The 20,741-nt window shown below is 36.8% G+C and overlaps 1 protein-coding gene across 2 annotated transcripts in view; it reads right to left on the bottom strand.

The window, feature by feature from the left end:
- Positions 1-475: 475 nt before the first annotated feature.
- Dcn (decorin) overlaps positions 476-20,741 on the bottom strand; it is a 37,286-nt gene continuing 17,020 nt past the window's right edge. For both annotated transcript variants that reach the window (XM_038314682.2, XM_038314683.2), the window contains exons 4-8: positions 15,006-15,219; positions 14,053-14,166; positions 8,929-9,022; positions 5,038-5,176; positions 476-1,168 (exon numbers count right to left, since the gene is read on the bottom strand). In XM_038314682.2, coding sequence (XP_038170610.1) covers positions 974-1,168; positions 5,038-5,176; positions 8,929-9,022; positions 14,053-14,166; positions 15,006-15,219 — 756 coding nt within the window. In that variant the 3' untranslated portion in view covers positions 476-973. The remainder of the gene's footprint in view (positions 1,169-5,037; positions 5,177-8,928; positions 9,023-14,052; positions 14,167-15,005; positions 15,220-20,741) is intronic.

The raw sequence follows: 20,741 nt of genomic DNA, 5'->3' as shown, positions 1-20,741 counted from the left end.
TCCCATCCTTTCCCACTAGGTATTGCTAGCCCAAACATTCCAAGTCATAAATTCTCTAAGCCCAGCCGTCCACTCCTGAGGCATGCTTAATTGCCGGATTCCATAGCTGTTTCAAAATCTAACTCGAAAGAATGTTTTCACTGAAGTCAGAGGCTAACTAAAGGCTATGTCGATTTCCAGGACATCAGTAAATGTAGAAATGTCTAGACAGTAGCCTGATTGTGCTCATAGTTCTCTTAAAACTGATTTCATAAATGCGTTCGGGAAATAGGAGTTCTCTATGCTAATGAAACGAATCTGTTCTGTGCTTTGCAAGATTAACACTGAACGTAGAGACTACTCATTGCCATTCCCAAACGAAAGTATAAAGAGTAGAGGAAGTGTTAAGAATTTGAAAATACATACCATTACTATCAACTGCCCAGAAATTTCAGGAATAGTTAGGATTAAATATTTATAAAATATCCGTTTTGAATGCATTTTCAAAGTTTTATTTTTTCAGTACAATGGCAGTGAAAATTTTACAGAGCCTGTATTGACTTTACATATTCAAATGAGGCGTTACCAATAATAAAGGAGACTAATACATTGCTAGAGTTTGGCATTTGGCTTTGTGTCAAAAGAGTTAATTTAGCTCTATGAATTACAAAAGACTTTATAGTTGGTTCCTTTGAAAGCTTTACTAAATGGTTGACCTCTATGGTTACATCAGATTTTGATAGCCTAGTTTACATCTACAGAAACCTTTAAAAATAATTCTGACTATTGCAGGCAAAATACTTTTATTGTAGGCAATTATTCAATCTGCGTATTTGGCTTGATGCATAATAGGTCGTGTGGAAAAGGCATTCACAATATGCTTGAGTTTCCATCATCTAGCTTGCTTTTATTTTTTTCCTTTTAGTAATGATATTGACAGATTGGATTTTGGGGCTTTCTTTGCCAGATTATATAAACGAGACTTTTCGGGGAGTTACTTGTAGTTTCCGAGCTGAATGGCCGAGCGCACATAGACACATCTGAAGGTGGAGGGCTGGATCTCCCAGTACTGGACGGGGTTGCTGAAGAGACTCACTCCGGAGTAAGAAGCCTTCTTAGTGTTGTAGCCCGGTGGGCAGAAGTCATTGGAGCCCACTGCAGAGATGTTGTTGTTGTGCAGATAGACAACCTGCGGCATTAAACAGTGCAGAATGGTTAGCCTCCGTATGTGTGCTGAGGTTCTTCACATAAATATTATTTTTAATTGAACCTTTTGGTGGTATGCATGCGTCACGACTCCTTGAACCAAATTTTGATTCCTGCCTTCCCTTGAGAAGTGGCTTTTCCTTCCTCAGCATGTCACACTCTGTAAGTTGCACCTCAATCCTTCTAGATGCTCAGGTTAAAAACACTACAATTGCCCTTGCACTCAGCTTCCTCACACGCTCTCTACCTCATCATCCTGTTTAGCCCTCATCTTCAAAGTGCGTTCATCGTGCGATCCTCCTAATGTTTACTCCCACAGCTCAGTCTAAGTTTCCAGGGCTTCTTCCTCAACTATTGAAGCAGCCGGTTGCTCCTCCTAGGTTCCCTTTTCTTTTTTCAAAAGTCCTTTTTTTTAAAAAAAAACAATTACATCCAAGATGAACTTCAAAACAAAAGAACAACAACAACAACAACATAAAGGTGAGAACAAAAATAAATTTAAGAGAATATCCATGTCACAGAAACAGAAGCAGGTGAAAATTATCCCTTGCCTTTTCCTGGAGGAAAAAGAACAACAAAAGTTCTCACCAGGGCCTGCCCATCCTACAGTCTGACACCATTCTGCTTCACTTCCTCATAACATACAACCCTTCTCCCAACATCCCAATCTATATTAGATATGCTTTTAGCATATACTATCTTTATGGGACATTAAACATTTAGAGCAAAAAACCAAAATATTAAACCACTTAATAAGAATATATAGAAGGAGAAAATAATGTATGATGAATTAAACCAAAAAGAAAAATGTATGAATTAGAAGTTAAATAAAAACACAAATTCTTAAGTATACTTAAGTATTGCATTTACTAAAGCAGGCTTAATAAGGTTTTCCTTTTATTTGTTATTTTGTTTGTTGGTCTCTGGGATGGTCTTTCTGGGTAGTTCAAGTTGTCCTCCAGCTTTAAATTCTCCTGACTCAGCATCTTCAATTCTGGGATTACAAGAGAGTACCAACATAATACTCTGCCGATATTTAGTTTACAAACTCTATTCTAAAAATATTAAACTTCAACTCACCAAAATGTTTTATAAAATACATTTTGTTGTCATGCTTAATAGAATGGCAATTTGTTCCTAAATTTTCTTAGTGTTGCTAGACACAAGGTTTATTTAACAACTAAACAGACATCAACCAGACATGATGGATATACTCCTATAACCCTAACACTTGGGTGATGGGGCAAGGGGCTCATTTTTTGAGTTCAGTCTAAGCTATATAGTGAGATAATGCAAAATAAATTTGGCGTTAAGACTTTGGAAACAAGATCTTCAAGTGATGTTTTGCAATCTGTTTCCAACAGGGAAATCCATGTCTCTGTAGTGTTTAAAACACCCTTATGCCTGTAATTGTTTAAAGGGACAATGGCAGATAGCATTAGAAATCAGAAAGGAGTATTGTTAAAACCAATGCAATAGTTTTTTTGTTGTTGTTGTTTTTTTTTTTTTTGTTTTTTTGTTTTGTTTTGTTTTGTTTTTCGAGACAAGGTTTCTCTGCAGCTTTTTTAGAGCCTGTCCTGGAACTAGCTCTTGTAGACCAGGCTGGTCTCGAACTCACAGAGATCCGCCTGCCTCTGCCTCCCGAGTGCTGGGATTAAAGGCGTGCGCCACCACCGCCCGGCCCCAATGCAATAGTTTTGATAATTCTTTCAGGGTTTGTACATTTTGAAAATGTTGTATTGTTATTACTGTCCTCGATTCTAGCAGAACTTGTCAAGAAAAGTGAGTAATACTTAGTAATAATTGATAGATCGTGTTGAAAGTGAGAGAATAAGTCAAGGAATATGGCAAGCAATAAACTGTGAACAAAAAGTAGATGCCACATCCTACCAGGTAGGTGTTTTCTAATACCAAGGCCAGATTGAAAACTTAAAAGAAAATTATAGTCTAATAAGCACAAAATTTTAAATATTAAGTGAAATATTAAGAAGCTATATTTCACAATATACAGAAAGAATATATACTATTTCCAAGAATGATTTGTCTCAAGAATTTAAAGCTGATTTAACACCTTGTAATGAATTAATCTAATACACTATACGGACAATGAAATACAAAACGTCATCTCAAAAAGCACAGAGAATTATGCCAAGAAAGAAAGCGTTCAAAAGTGCAGCCAAGCTAGATACAGAGGGGGCATTACATAACTTGATCGAGAGCACTTGCAAATCAGCTGCAGCTAGTGTCTTCCTTAGTGGTAAATGTGAACAGCTGGCCCTTTTTAAGACAAGAAAGTTACCTCCCTCTCTAAAACTGTGCTGTAGTGGTTTTATGACTGTATAGGTCTCTGCTGAAGTGCTGGGATGACTATATATGTCTGTGCTTAGTGGTCATATGACTATACAGGTCTGTGCTGCAGTGGTCAGTTGACTATATATGTCTGTACTGTATGTACTAAAAATTATAAAGAAAAATCTGAGAATGCTACTTTCCAACGATAGGTTCCTGCAGAATTATTTCCTTAAGTTCAACAGACTTCAAAGGGTCATGTCTAATTATCTATCTCTGCAACTCACAAAACAAGTGGGCTACATCTTCAAGCTCAGAGCAGAAACATATGAAGCAAAATTATAGGAGGTGGCATCAAAATGGACAAATGTTTCCTAACGAAATGCGTTTCATTCCTTAATGTTCCTGGTGAAACAATTCCACGCTCTCCATAGTGTGTGCTCATTTGATGAGAAAAACAGGAATAAAGAAGGTGAAAGAGGGGTCAAAAAAAAAGCACAATGAAAACCTTACCAGCAAGAAGTATAGCTAGTTTTATCAAGTCTAAGTTTCATATATATATGTGTGTGTGTGTGTGTGTGTGTGTGTGTGTGTGTGTATGTATATCCACTACCACCCTACTGAAAGCAATACTCCAGAAAGCATGTCAGGCTTCTTGTTCACATTTATGTCAAGCACTTACTAAATCCATTTAATGTCAAATTCGCTGTCAGTTGGACTTGTACTTGCCTGTCCTGGAACTAGCTCTTGTAGACCAGGCTGGCCTCGAACTCAGAGATCTGCCTGCCTCTGCCTCCCGAGTGCTGGGATTAAAGGCGTGTGCCACCACTGCCCGGCACATATGATTATTTTTGCTACTACTTAGTATGCATGCTTTTCATTTTTAGATACACAGAGGCTATCACCCACTGAACTACTGGGTCCTGTATTCCTATCTTTACTAAGCTATGTAATTTGATAATTTGCATCAACTTAACACAATGCATGACTTTTGTCAGCTGTGACTATATAGTTAAAATTAGTTTCTTCTCTCGCTCATTATGCTCTCCCTGCCTTATACAACAGGTACTGTTGAACTGAGGTAGGATGAGAAGCCAGCCTAGCTCATAAGAAATATTTATTTAGCACTGAGTTTTATAGTACAGTCAAGGTATCGTTATTTTAAAAATTAATAAGTCAAGCATGTTTTCTATGCAGTAAGACTGTATATGCAAAATATTAAAAGTTCCTTTCTATGTAGTGACTTTGTATATACCCCAATTCATGCCATCCCAATAATGTGGGGTGAGGGAATGGGCCTTTGCAAAGTGGCCCTGCTCAAATTGGGATTACTGTCCTTACAAGAAGACACTCTTTCTGTCGTGTGAGGCTGAGAGCTGACATTAGGGGTTCAATATCCGGTTGAGGCCCTCACCGCAACCTAGCCATGCTAGTGTGGGATTTTGTTCTAGCGGAGGGCTATGACACTGAAAACTATTCTCGAAAAGAGTTCCCTTCCTCCCAGAATCACACTAGGAGATTGCGCTCCAGGCGGTTCTCACAAGTACGACTGGCTTGCGTTACCTGGATGTACTTGTGCTCTGCCAGCCCGCCAGGCACTCGGATGAGTTTGTTGTTGTCCAAGTGGAGTTCCCTCAGATGAGGAGTGTTGGCCAGAGAGCCATTGTCCACGGCAGAGATGCTGTTGAAACTCAACCCCAGCCTGCAGAAGGGAGCAGAAATTGAGAAACTGGTATGCACAGCTGTCAAAATTTCCTTTCTTAAACTGTAGAAAATTGAACTATTTAAAGATACAGTTCTTGCTTTGGCATGGACTTTTCCTATTGAGTGTTTTTTTTTCCAAACTTTCCGAGTCTAGACCAAAACTATTCTCTTTGTGTGCATGTGTGTGCACGTGTGCAGATGTTTGTGAAGTTGCAAGAGCATGTGTATCTGTGTGTGCATATATGTGTTTGTGTGTGTGTGTGTGTGTGTGTGTGTGTGTGTGTGGCACAAGGGTTCAGAGACCAAATATTCACACTGGTTTTCCTTGTCCTTAATTTTCCAAATAAGCTTTTGAGACAGTCTTTTACTGAACCTGGGGCCCACCAAAGTGTCAAAACTAGCCAGTCAGCAAGCACCAGGGATCCTTTTGTGTCTTTCTTCCAGGGTATGTGACACAATGCCCAGGCTTTTAAAGTAGGGAGTCTGGGTTCAGGTATTATGATTGCATAGCAATGATGTCACCAACAGAACCATCTCCATCACCCCAAAAGCCTACTCTTACCATCTGAGCTCAGGATGACCTTCATGAAGACTCCTGGATGGAACCTCTAGCAAATATCCTTCTGTAGCATAATGAGATCATCTTAGGAAGTGTAAAATCAGTGTTCTAAGTTGATTACTCGAATACCTCTCCTTTGGAATAGCAACTGTCTTGTAGCAAATCTAGTTCTCACAAAGAATCAGCGTAGACTCTGATATAGTCCACAAATAATCGTGAATTGATTTCTCCATTTAATAAACATGCACATTCAGTTGGGAAAGGGCAAAAAGAAATAGGAGGAGCCTTTTAGTCTCTTTGGAAATGAAGCAACTGTTCACTTATCGTATACATTTAGTCATGGAAATTAAAGATAAAACATTCTAAAATGTCAGGTAAGCCTACTTTCCAGAGCAGTAAATAGAATTAGTGTGTTATATTAGATAAAAAAAAAAAGGGTTCTCCAGTAACCCTTTACTTGCACCCTGGACCAGTTTGGTATGTGCTTCACTTCCTCCCACTCAGACATCTGACTCATTTCTCTGTTTTATAAGTTTCATTTGGTTGAGCTCTTGGTTCATATTTCTTAAATTAAAGACATAACAAATGAGGTTTCTATGATATTAATGGGATTCCAAGCCAGAAGAATTTGCTTTAGAGGCATGACTAATCCAGTAAACATTCTAGGGATAAAACCACCCAAAGCAGAGAGATGTTAATCCATAGGGCAGATACCAGGATGAGGCCACAGCATAACAGAAGAGAGCTAACAGCTGCAAGGAAAGAGGGGAATGTTTATCAAGCATCTTAGCATGCAAAGGGCTGGTCTGGATGCTGCAGAATGGTTTCCCTAGCCTTCAGGTAGGCCCAAGGCTTGATTGAGCAAACTGGACCTCAGACGCTGATCTTACATAAATAAATTCTTCCAAGTATAGTCCTGGATGTATTTGAAATAAAGGTTAAAATATGCCGATTTTGGAACATGAATAGCATCGCTGATAATCTTAACTACTGGTTACTAACTTGTCATTTGTGCTAAAACTGTTTAGATTTCACCTTCATTTTACATGTCCATTTATTATTTATAGTCTTTTGTTTTTGACTTCATAATTATGTCTCCTATACCTTGTGACATGCCAAGTCCCAGTTATCAATATTGCAATAGACTATTTCTTAGACTATACAATTCCTAACAACTTTTTCAAGATTAATGTTTTTTAAAGCACTTGTTTATATATCCAAACAATAAGCATTTTGAGAATCTATATTTCTCCAGGAATTTAAAAGAACAGTGACAAACCTCAAAAAACACATTTACCATTGCAAAAATATTTCTACTAATAAAGGACATGATGTCATACATATATTTGCATATGATTGTATATATGTACATATACATATATGCATGTACATATACATATATGCATATATATGACTATATGTGGGTGTGTAATGATTGCTTATATTCTGTACCTTAGAAGAGGGCTGTGTGGTAATTTCTCCTAACACAGTACTGATAATAAACTGAAACTCTGCCATGAAAATTGTTTCTGGTTTCTTTTCACAGGTTTTATTGTTTTTTAATTTTCAACACTAACACATTTATTGTGTTCACACATCACTGAATAATAAGGAACACAGCGATTTGAGGGTTTATTGAACAATTTTCTCTGGATTTGATTCCAAAAGAAATGGATTTGATACATTCAAGAATTATGAAACTTGAACCACAGATACAGTATTTAAATGGAATTCAGAATCCACTTACCATGAAACCTGACTTTTTATTAGCTTTTTCAAAATTTATTAGTACCTTAAGGTTCTGTTTAAGACAGCACATGCAATCAATATCAATGTTTAATATGCCAGAATCCCTTTACTGGTTTTTATAAAACATAAGCATCATTTCTTAAGAAACACACATATTATGAATGATTTGTCATTCTTAGAGGTTTAAATTATTTCTTCTCACAATATTGCTATTAACCATCATCATAATAATACAAAAATAAGGTCTTAATTACAAATAAATATAATACATTTGCAATTTATCTGCCTACATTCTTCTGCAGCTAGAAGGAATTAATTGATAAGGAAAGATAGAAGATGCATGATGTAAATTACTGTGAACAATGATTTCTGTATCAGAAACTAGGGCTAAAACTCTAGATGGTATATATCTTACTATTTCAAATACCAGGAAAACATACCTATATTTGCAGTGTTGTATTTATTCTTTCCCTTTCCCATCTACTGGATCACTTGGACACTACACATAGAAACCTTAGGAACCTTTATTGACTTGGTCACTGATATTTCTCAATGATAAAGAGATGTGCTCTGTGTATTCATTCTTCTATCACATAGACTTGACATAAGGCTACAGCAGTACATTCTCTGTAAGAATATTCAGCTATATACATGGCAAGGAAGTATTCCTTGCTTGATTTTTCTTATGTAACCAAGTTTAAATACAGGAGGGTTTGAAACCAAATTAGAAAGTAACACCTACCGATGTACAAAGAAAAAATACAGTTAAACAGAGCCACAAAAATAAAAAAAAAATTTGTTTGTGAGTCTGCAGTATATGTGCAATGACATATTCTTTTAAATTCTTGAGAAACTAGGGGTTAGATGATTCCTTTACAGCTATTCTGAAAGTAGTATTTCTATGTCTATATAGGTGCCATTTGAATACATTCTCCAATATGGATTGAATTGTTACAGATTTCTTAACTTTCTCCTTGATGACACTAAATTAGAATATATTTAATGGGCATTTAAATCCTGTTTTAGTTGAACACTTGTACAATTTGTCTATAAACAGCAAAATATCCACCAAATATTTTATCAATCTGACTGTCTATAGTAATTATAATAGTTCATTGACTTTTGTCAAGAATTTGTCAGGTAAGCTGAACTGTTTCTTTGAAAACATATTAACTTGAGATAGTTTAAAAAAATAAGTAGAACAGCCAGGTGGTGGTGGCACAGGCCTTTAATCCCAGAACTCGGGAGGCAGAGGCGGGCAGATCTCTCTGAGTCTGAGGCCAGCCTGGTCTACAAGAGCTAGTTTGAGGATAGGCTCCAAAGCTACAGAGAAAACCTGTCTCTAAGAGCCAAAAAGAAAAAACAGTAAGTATGACGTTGTGTTTCTAAAGATGAATAATACACCCCTCATCATTTTGATAGAAAGCAATAAATTATCTTACTTAGCCAAATTAGTCAGTCCTTTCAGGCTGGATGCATCTACTTTGGTGATTTTGTTTCCATCCAGATGTAATTCAGTGAGAGAAGGAGGGAGACCTGGGACATGAAATTAGCCAAAAAAACACATTATAAATACAAATTTTCAATGCGCACCCATGCTGTCAATTTGTAAAAGTCATTCCAAATAACTTTGGCTTTCATCTTTTTCTTTTTTTCTTATTATAATAACAATGCACACTTTCAAGTGATGTGAAACTTTACTGCTTTTATCTCATAGGGACTTATGAGCTTACAATCACGAGCTCTTTACCTCCTGTGATAGATTTTTGTGCTGGCACCCATAGAACGGAAGTCAAATACCGACACCCCCCCCCCATTGTTCTTTCCACCTGCATCAGTGGGCTTCCACTGTTGCTGTTTTATAAACACTTCATGATGCAAAGACAAAACAAGATGATCAATGGAACTGCAATGCAAGGATCGTGTATCCAGGTATCATCTAAGTCTGTATGAAAATGCAAGCCGGTATTTCATTTACATGTATTATTCATAACTTGCACTAGTGTATTGTGCTGATGTTGGCGGTTAGACTTGACGTCTCTGTGAGAGCATTTGTTGCCTCTACACCATGGCTGTGCAGCAATAGCTAATGCTTATAATATAAATTGTTTTCAATCTTCTGAATTAATACAGTTCCTTGTGTTGCATTAACCCAACCATAACATTATTTTCATTGCTACTTCATAAATGTAATTTTGCTACTGTTATGAATTGTTGTGTAAAATCTGTGTTTCCAATGGTCTTGGGTGACCCCTGAGAAGAGGGTATCATGACCCACAGGTTGAGAATCTCTGACTTACACGGCTGTATTAAATTCAGCTATTTTAGTAAGAGGTGTTTGAAAAATCCTATAATCAATCAACTTGACATATGCAGAGCACCTGGTTAAAATAATCTAAGACCCAAAGGGCCCACTAAACTCTCAACAATACTTCTTGAATAGCTATGATTTCCAAATATTTAGTAACATAAGTAGTAATCAATACTAGAATTTATTTTCATTTCTTCGTGTCTTCTATGTGTTTATGTAGGACTAGGTATAATATATGGCCGTTAATAATGTAGTAAAAAATAGGAGCAGCTACAACGATTACAGTGAATGGATGCATGTTGACTTAGTTCCTGGTTGGAGCAAATTTTAGGGTTTTTTTGTCTATAAAGACTCATAATTAGGAAACAGCAGATTTCATAGCTATGAAATTTGCATTGCAACCATCAAATTAAGTTAGTGATTTTATTTATTTCAATAACTCTTCTATGTTGGTTTTAAAGTTATTATGTTTCTTCATAGATGAATGTTTAGAGTAGCAAGTAACAATGAACATATGAATAGATAGATAGATAGATAGATAGATAGATAGATAGATAGATAGATAGAGAGAGAGAGAGAGATAGAGAGATGATAGATGGATGATATATAGGTAGGTGGGAAGATAGAGAGATTAGATAGATAGATGATAGATAGATAGATAGATAGATAGATAGATAGATAGATAGATACTTCCCATATCTTTGTTATGTACAAAAAATTGACCATGTTACTTTCTCAACTACATTGACTTTCTCAATGTGCAAAATGATGCAAATAAATTCCTGTTCTTAGTAAAGAAACAGAGACTCAAAGTTATAAATTTGCAAATTTTAAACAGGAAGTGTACCATGCTCCCATCTGGACAACAGAATTTGAAATAACATTCTCTAAGCCAGAGGAAATTAAATAATAATTGAATTTTCTCATGAATAAATATTAGGAAATCACAACTACTCTTGTAATAAAATGTTTTAACCACTGACTTCTTCTAGACATAACAAATAAAAATTTAGAAGTTTTCCTGGAAGTACAACAAAGGTGTATTTCATCAAGAAATTTTGAGATGCCTCCTTCCTTCTATAACTAAATGAGTTTTGTTGCTGGTTTTTTTTTTTTTTTTGCCATCAGAACACCAATAAACAGTTCCACTATTACTGCTTACTGGCTGCTAAATGCCTCTCTTTCCAAGAGCACAATTTCTCACAAGTTAGCGCCAGGAAGAAGTTTGTCTATAAAGGAAAAAGTTGCATTATTGAAGAGGAATGAATTAAAAATGATCTTCATCATCCTTCCCCATGGTTACATTTGTCAAAAGAATCTGTTCCCTTGTGACATGCTTTTTGTTTTCTCTACCTTTTTATTTTAGAGACAAAATAAATGAACATTTATTTTGGTATTGGTACTTTACCTATACAATATGAGCCTTACTTTTATCTGGTAAATATCACAGCCCTGCTAGAATATCCTTGATATTAATACTTCATTTGTAGTTGACTAAATTCACAAACTACAAATGTAAATATTTAGCCTGAAGTCAAAGAATAGCTACAAGACTGTGTGATGGCGTTTACTGGACTGACCTAACTCAAAACTGCAGTGGGAAAGTATACGACATTGACTTTGCATTTCTATGAATTATGGAAGAAAAGATAATCAAGCATCAGAGATGTGCAGGCATAAGGGTTCCAGCCTAAGAATGACAGATTCACGAATTAGAGACATGTATATTTGCACAAAGAAGAAGGCTTAAGTGAAATAGTTGACCCTTTAAACTCTGAGATCTCCCATCAAAACATCAGCTCCCTCAAATTCTCATCTCTAAGATCCTGCTTGTTTGCGTCAACTTTCTAAGCCATGATTTTCTTATAAACAGTAACAGTGCTACGATAGAGGGACGCTTGAATCCACAAAATGTGGTTGACACAAAATCTATCACTTGTAGATGCCTAATTAATTGTACTTGTAACTTTTGTGTGATTAAGCGGAAGTCAATAAAATCAAGCCATACGTGATGATAGTTTGTCCACAGGATAGAGAGGACAGATGCAAAGTAAAGGAAAACAGACACTGCATGATGAGATCTGTCACTGAGAGACCTTTTGGAAGATGCATTAGCAGAGATTGCAAAGTCAGAGTCAAAATTTGTCACTAATGCAAGTGACATGACAGCAAGTGATGGGGAATTCTCAGCTGCTTCATTTCCTAAAGCTTTAGGATATTATGGATAGATTAGTTATAATTCATAATATACATATACAGTACATATACATATATATGCACACACATGGATGCATACTTCTCCATGTGTTACATACACACATTTGTCCATCAGTATCTGGAGGATTAATGCAAAATTTGCAGATGTTCAGCTCCATTGTATAAATGATAGGTTTGCATAAAACCTATGCTCATGTGCCTTCATTCTCTAAATTACCTGTACTTATAATTCCAACACAAGTTAAATGTTGAGTGAATAATTGTTACATTTTACTGTTTCCAGAATAGTGGCAAGAATAGTTTGTCACTAGAAAAAAAAATCTTTTATCTATGTTTGATCCATGGTTAATTGAATATATGTGAACATATTATTGAATTTCCTTTTACTTCATAAAAAAAACATTTGTTGCATGCAGCAAAGTTGAGTCTTATTAGAGGCTCAAAACAAACATACCTTTTAAGTCATTAATAATTTGTGCTTATCTAACTAGCTATCTTACTTGTTAATCTATCATTTAACACATGATATTGGATTCCCCTCTTATGCTATGAATATATTTTATTACCATTTGTTAATAAAAAAAGCTGCTTTGGTCAGTGGCTTAGCAGAGTAAAGGCAGGCAGTAAATCTGAACATAAATAAAGAGAGAGCGTATGCAAGTCACAGAGACAGCATGTAACTGCCAAAGGAGACAGACACTGGATGAAACCTTACTGGTAGGCCACAGCCTGTTGGTGATACACCAATTAATAGAAAATGGTTAATTTAAGTGAGATGTAAGAGCTAGCTAGGAATATGTCTAAACTATTAGACAGTAGTAATTAATATACTTTCTGTGTGGTTATTCAGGTCTGGGCCTCCAAGAAATGTGAATGCAGCCTCTGCTTACAAGTATGTACCTGTGCATGTACATACATACATATGTATGCATGCATGCATGTATGTATGCATGCATGCATGTATGTATGTATGTATGTATGTATTACTTATCTATCCCAATAGTTATTTCCCAGGACACCAAAACAACCTCTGTATAAAAAGCCTGGAGTAAGCAGGGATTATAAGAAAGGTTTCTATGATGTAAAAATAATGTTTCCTATAGATGAGAATTTTTACCCTGTATCCAGTTACAGAGGAAGGCACTTGTGTTGAAGAGGGCAGGGGTGAGAGACAGTGTCAAATATGGAGGGACTTTTGTAAGATTGACCTTTGAGGCAGGAGGAAAGTGAAAGTCAAGGTAATTCTTTTGGTGTTTTGCTGCTCTCGCTGGCTCACCAGGACAGGACTCTATGTGGCCTGGAAGCAGAACTGATGACAATGATCAACCTTCTGGCTATGGCTGATGGAAGGAACAGTGTCTCTTACTCCCAGTATGTCTCCACGGTACACTGTGTAAGCTTAAAACTTTAATACATTTTTCAAACAATAATAGAAGGCAATATCAGTTCTCCACTTAAATATGCTCATAGCTTCTACTTAATTTTGAGACCTTAACCCTGAGAATTTGAGTGCCCTTGAGCCCATTAATAACAACTTGAGCCCAAGCAAAGACTCTGAAGTCACATTTTTTTTTATGATGACCAACATTACGTCATCAGTTGGATCTCCTTATTGAGATACTGATGAATGGAAGGTTTTGTAGTGAAAAGAGTTCTCCATAGGATGAGAAAATCAAAGAAGAATTTGTCTCGGTTTCAGAGTTACAGCCAGATTTGAGTACTTTTTCCCCTTCATTTTTTTAAACAAAATTATACTACTATACTCTTATTAACTGGGTGTTTTCTTTAGGTGTCATGAAAGCAGAACCCGAACTTACAGCGTCCTAAGTTAAATCTTAGAAGGGATGTATAGGGAGTCTCTCTGTGTCTGCATGACAAGTGCATCAATTAGGCCCAGCAGAACCCCTTCCAGGTACTGAGAGTTCACCGAAACCAGGCTTTCCACATGTCCCAGTGTAAACATCAACAATCATTTTTTTTAAATGTCAAATCTATCAGAGCTTTGTTTCTCAAATTATTTTATAGCATTTCCTGTCACCTTGAGGAATAGCAGTGATGTTGGTGTCTGCGATGCGGATGTATGAGAGCCTCTTCATTCCCTGGAAGGCTCCGTTTTCAATTCCAGAGTTCTTCAGTGGGTTGGTACCCAGTTCTACAAAGATAAAAAGTGCAAGGCTCTTAGAGGACATTTCAGGATGTCTGTATCTGTATCTGCTTCAGTGAAGATTCTAGAAAAAAAATATTAGTTTTTAGTTACTTCTAGACTGGGAAGTAATTAGAAAAAATAGTAAGAAAGACTACATTCTTCAGAGAAACATCAAAATGAAATAAATCTTTATCCTACTAAAACTGGTGTGATGGCATTGGCCCCAATACCCAGGGACCTCAGGCAGCAAGATCATTTACTATTCAAGGGCAGATTGTCTTATACAACGAAACCTTGTATGAATGAATGAATGAATCAGTCAATCAAACAATGAAAATAATTGTTAATGAAAAATAATAGCCATGGTACTATTAATAATTTCTCCAGAAAAGCTAAGCAGGTGTTAATAAATCATACTTTATTTTATAATTTTCCTAAATGTTGCTAAAAAATTTAAATCTATAGTTTTGCAAGCCAATTGTAAGATCAGATTTAATAATCACACACCCACCAAAACCTTATAAAATATTTTTTTAGAAAGGAACTAATCTACAGATGGTGAGAAAAAAAAAACTCCGCTATGGAAAGGTTTCCCCAAATCTCTCTGATTAAACACTGTCTGTCCTTCATCCTGCTCATGAGAACAGATACGCTGTCTTCCCTTCCCAGTGTCAGATCATGGAAGTCCAGGGAGACTACTCCCTTTCTCCTGCAGCTGCGACTGCTATTCACACAGCCTTCAGACTCATGGGTGCTGGCCCATCCCCTTCCTGCAGCTAAGGATTATTGGAAATCCCTTCATGAACCCCCGGGGCCTGGTCCCCGAGCTACAATCAGATCTGTACCTATGACGATCATCTGGTTCAGTCCATTGAACACGGCTTTCCTCACTTTGCTGATCTCATTCTCGTGTGCACGAAGCTCCTGGAGGGTTTTGGGCATTTTGTCGGGCAGCTCCTTCAGTTGGTTCTTAGACAGATAAAGCCGCTCCAATTTCACTAGGGGTGTAAACGCCCCAGAGCTGATCTTGCTGATCTTATTGTTGACAAGAATCAAGGTCTGTAGAAATGGAGCGAGACAATGCCTGAAATTCAAATGTGCCCTCTCATATACATGTAACATGTATTCATTCTTTTCATGAAACTGGCAGAGAAATTTGGAAAATGGCAAGAAATCAGGAGAAATGTGGAAATATTCTCCTTGCATGTGGATATGTCTGTGTATACATACTAACAAGTTTTTAAAAATAAATTATAGTGTTATTTCAATTGTATTTTAATAAACGAAGCTTGCCTGAGGATCAGAAAAGTAAAACAGACACACTGGCTGGTCTTATAGACCAGGCAGCAATATTACACACCTTTAATCCCAGTAGACATACTAACTTGCCACAGAAACCAGGCAGTAGTGGTGCATGCATTTAATCCCAGAACTAGAGAGAATTATAAAATTGGAAGAAGACAGCTCTCGAACAAAGTCTCATTCTGCGATTCCTAGAGGCTGGATCACTTATTTTCAGACAGAGATCAAAGCAAGAGCCAGTGGGTGACTGCTTTGCTTTTGAGGTCTTCAGGTTGAACCCCAATTTTACTCTCTCAGTTTCTGTTTAGCCATGCTTCCATAAATGATGTTAAAGAAATCATTAAATAACACCAGATTTCTAGAAACCATCAATACCACAGATCTCACCCCGCATCAGCCTTTCTGCCTAAGGCCCAGACTCACTGCTTGTCATGAGGTGCCTGCCCTTAGGTTAGACTGGCACCACAACTGAGAATCCAAATGTAGCTGAAGTCGGTGACTCTAGAGAGAGGGGAATCTACTGTCACCCCTACAGGAGGAGACTTCAGGGAGGCATGCTTAGTTCTCCTTTGTCTCAGGTTTGCTTCTTTCCTGCCGTACCCTGTGTAGAAGAGGCTTGTCAGATCTAGAAGGAAGCTTGGCTTGACTTTAGTGACGAGCGTCATAAAGGAGTAAGCCTTACTTTAACAGAGATACCACTTGTAAGGCAGGATTGTCTTAGCTAAACTAATAAGAAAACTGGAGATCCAAATAGGAAGAGAAGTATCTTTGTCTGCAGATTTTATGCATAAAATACAATAAAGATGCCACCAAGAAACTTCTACAGCAAATAAACACTTTCAGCAAGGTAGTAGAATATTAAATTAACACACAAAATCGAGAGCCTCCGTATATTGAAATAACAAACCTACCGAGAAAGAAATCAGGGAAAGAACACTTTTATAATAGCTCTAAAAATATTTTTGAATAATGAAACCAGAGGTTTCTCTCCCACCTGCCAGTTCCCAAATAAGCACCCTGAGGCTTAATATTATCTACAAACTGTTTGGTCTATTAGCTCAAACTTATTATTAACTAGCTATTACAACTTAAATTAACCCATTTCTATTAGTTTATATTTTACCACGAGGCTTTTGGCCTGCTACTTCACATCTTGTTTCTCTGGTGGTTGTTTGCACCCTCTCGACAGGCCTTCTTTCTCCCTGTATTCAATTTAGCCTTCCCACCTAGCTAAACAATGAACTAAAGAAGTGAGCATAAAGAAAACAAATAACCCAATTAAAAATGGGTTTCAGAGTTCGGCCTCCTTCAACATATGTGGCCTCTTCCAACACATGGTGGTACATGCCTTTAATCCCCACTTAAAGGAGGCAGAGGCAGTCAAATCTCTGATTTTGAAGCTAGTCTGTTCTAGAGAGAGAATTCCAGGACAGCCAGATCTACATGAAGAAACATTATCTCAAGAAACAAATGAACAAAAAAGGTATCATAGAACTAAACAGAGAGTTCTCAAAGGGTTAAACACAAATAACTAAGAAACACTTAAGGAAATGTTCAATGTTCTTAGCCATCAGTAAGATGAAAATGAAAACCAGAGGTTTCATCTTATCTCAGTCAGGATGGCCAAGATCAATAAAATACATGGCAGCTGGGTAGGATTTAGGGAAAGGAAAACATTTATTAACTGTTAGCACAAACTGCTAAAGCCACTGTGGAAATCATCACAACGGTTCCTTATAATGCTAACAATAGATTTACCGCAAGATTCAGCTATACTGTTTCTCGGCACATACCCAAAACTCTACATCTTACTACAGAGATATTTGCTCATCTGTGTTTGTCGCTGTTCTATAATAGCTAGCGGGAAATTGGAAAAAGCCAAGCTACCAATCAACTAATGAACAGATAATAAAAATATGGTACATTTATACAATGGACTATTTTTCAGTTGTTTAGAAGAATTAAATTGTTTGCAGGGTGTGGAAATGATCATCTGAGGTAACACAGACCCCCAAAGGACATTGTTGCTTGTTTTCTCACATATGGATATTATGATATCTCAAATATGGATATTAGCTTTATGTTTTAGATAAGTATGTTTCCATTAAAATAAAAACAGAGTAACCTTTAGGTATCTAGTAAGGGACAAGAGGGAATCTTTTAGTAAAAGAAAATAGAATATAGGATTTTAAGAAAGAAAGTAGAAACTAGAATAAGAAGTTTAAGTAGGGAGGAAGATGAGAGAGAATGGCAAAGGAGAGGATATGGGCAAGGATAAATAACAATAAATGTTTTTTGAACAGCCATCTGGAAACCTACTACAGGAGAAGCTTCCTAAAATATATACACTTACGAAAGAAATTTTAATGGATTCGCCATACAATAGAGGAGGCAATGCCCCAACAAGATATCTTACGCTACCAAGTAAAACCCTCTGTGTCATGGATAGGTTACATCCTGTTGAATCTTCAGTTAAGGGGGTCTCAAAGATGCCTGCCCCATGCCCTTTTCAAAAAAAACTAACAAACAAAAGACATCAAAGGATATTGTGAAGATCACCCTCCACAATGGTAAAGCCCTATTCCTGAGACACTACGTTCTTATGTCATCAAACAAGGAGAAAATGAATTGGTACCCAACTAAAAACTGCACCTCTACTGACTAGCATTCATGGCATTGGGAGGTATTATACATGTTATTGGAAAAGAAATACAATAATCAATTCCATCAGCTACAAGCCCTGTGACCTACAAAAGAACCTAGCTATAAGATGTATTAGTGCAATAGTCACATGTATGTTATGAGACTAATCAATTGCTTTTTAATTGTATTTGAGACCCACTCAATAAGATGGAACCCACACATAAAACAATTACCTACTATTATAATCCTACTAAAATATAATAGCAATAAAATAACTCCTAATGATATATTGCTGTACCTGTAGACTTAATTTTAATCAGAAAAATTGCTTTTTGTAGTAGATGATAATTAAGAGAGACGAACAATTGGATAATGTACAGAGAGTGAGAGATTTCAGAGTATTCAGCCCTAATGGGGATGCCTTTATCAACCACACCCCTCCCCCAACTCAGGAATCTATGTGGAAGAGGAAGAAAGATTGTAAGAGCCAAAGGTGCTGGATGACTTCAAGGACACAGCATATTCCAGACACAACAGGACTTTCTCACAAATGAATTCACAACTGAGGTGTAACTCATAATATCTGCAGAGTTTCAAACCAGACAAAATCCCAGAGCTGAGCGGAAGTAGTGAAGACAAAGGACCACCCCTAACTAAGAAGCTCTTTGTGGGTGAGATGTGCTGGGAAGGTGAACATCAGTTTTGTTCAATGGAGGGTTACTGGATTATCAATCACACTCAGACCACACCCCATGCCCAAGAGTAAGTGGCCGCCACAAAATGGACTTCCTATCTTTTGTTATATTTTGATACTTTTGTCATATTGTTGCTGTATTTTCTGTTTATGTACTTCTATTCATCATTGCTTGTTTATTTGTTTGATTTTTGAGAGAGAGGATGGAAGAGAGAAAAAGAGAGAGAGAACATGAAGTTGGGTGGGAGATAAATGGGAGGATCTAGGAGGTGTTTTTGGAAGGTAAAGAACATAATCAAAATATAATATATAATTTTTGAAATAAAAGTTTTTTTGAAAGAAAAGCAATCAGTGATGGCTTGAGCTAGAAGGACAGAATAAGGCAAATTTCAGCATTTATATGTCCTCAAGATTGCAGAACTTTAATTTAAGATGAAACAGAAATCTTTAAATGCCCGCCATAGAAGACAGTAATGAAATCTTAACATTGTTACATGTATGAATACAGCCCCAAAAATCTGTTCTGCTCTGCTGAAAGTTGAAATATAACTTGTAACATTGTATGCCTTTTCCTCTAAAGATGTTCATGTAAGGTTAAACTGTCCCAGGTACTGCTCTGAGATTCTAACTGGGGACGCTCACACATTCATAAGCAATAACTAGTGCCCATGTTGGTAAAGAATGCTCCTGACCTCTGTAGTCAAAATCTGGCTCTTAAGTGCTGTGTGACTATGAAAAGCTACCAGCATCTCTCAGCCTGTTTTCTTATCCATAGAGAAGTGACATAGTGAGACTAGCCAGGGGGATTAAAATAAGGCTCCCTAAACTGGAAAACTATGACCACAGTACCTCAAGCGCTAAACAGATATTTGTTAGTTTTCAGAGGTTAACAGATTTTGTTGATTTTTAATTTAAAACCTACTTCTTACTGTGTTTATCAAGCCGTAGTTTCAGACAAGCATATTAAATATGGCACTATTATTATATAAAAGTTATGTATATGTATACATCTAAACATATATATGGTATATAAAACTACTCAACAATAACCCACAGAATTGTAAATGCAGATAACAACTGGAGAATAAAGACTTTTGTTTTTCCCCTTAAACCTTTCTATTTTAATCCTTACTAAACTTTTGTTTCTTTCTTTCCTTCCTTGTCATTCTGGTCCAGTTTTCCCAACCAAAATTATAATGTCTGTTTGCATAATAACAAGGAAGGAAGAAATGGAGAATAAAAGGCTGAGAGAAAAAGAGCTGTTTGGCATTCCTTGCATGATCACAGGCTCTAATGAACTCGCCTCTTCTTCCGACGGACACTTTGAAGTAGAAGCAAAGACTTGCCAAGATGAAGGCTGCTTCAAAAACCTTCCAAAAAGAAGCTTATGAAAGGAAGTAACCTATAACAGCATTGAAGAAAGTCTTGCAGAAATCAAGTCTTGCAGAAACCGGATCTCTCTTTACAAATAACTTTCCAAAATTACTCAGATTATATTTTTATGTCTTAGGAAGTTGTAGCTATCATAAGGGAAGTTTCCTTCCTTAAAAGAAAGGAGATTTGTAACACAATTTGTGAGAGAAAATTCATATTTTAAATTGTTTCCGTTAATTGAAATTATACTGGCCCTTTATCCTCCCTTTAATGGGATTCTTTGAGTAATGACTGGGACCATCACAAACAAATTCTGCTTGGTTTTCTGTCAACTCTGGCAGAGACTGGGAGCGAAAGTGGTGAGCTGGGGAGTGGTGCTCCTCCTTATGCTAGCAGGGAAGAGCTGCAGGGCTCCTGGCTCTTGCTCAGCATCTTTCCGCAAGCATGGAAGCCTGTAACTTCCATTCAGGCAGCATTCCTTTTTATTGTCAGTTGTTCATTTACTACTAACTTTCCTTTGCTCTTATACAACAAGCCCTCATTTCTCTTTGCCTTTCTACACTCCGTT

The sequence above is a fragment of the Arvicola amphibius genome, chromosome 17 (genome assembly GCF_903992535.2).
Source record: "Arvicola amphibius chromosome 17, mArvAmp1.2, whole genome shotgun sequence".
NCBI lineage: Eukaryota > Metazoa > Chordata > Mammalia > Rodentia > Cricetidae > Arvicola > Arvicola amphibius.
This window is presented reverse-complemented; position numbering and strand designations above follow the sequence as displayed.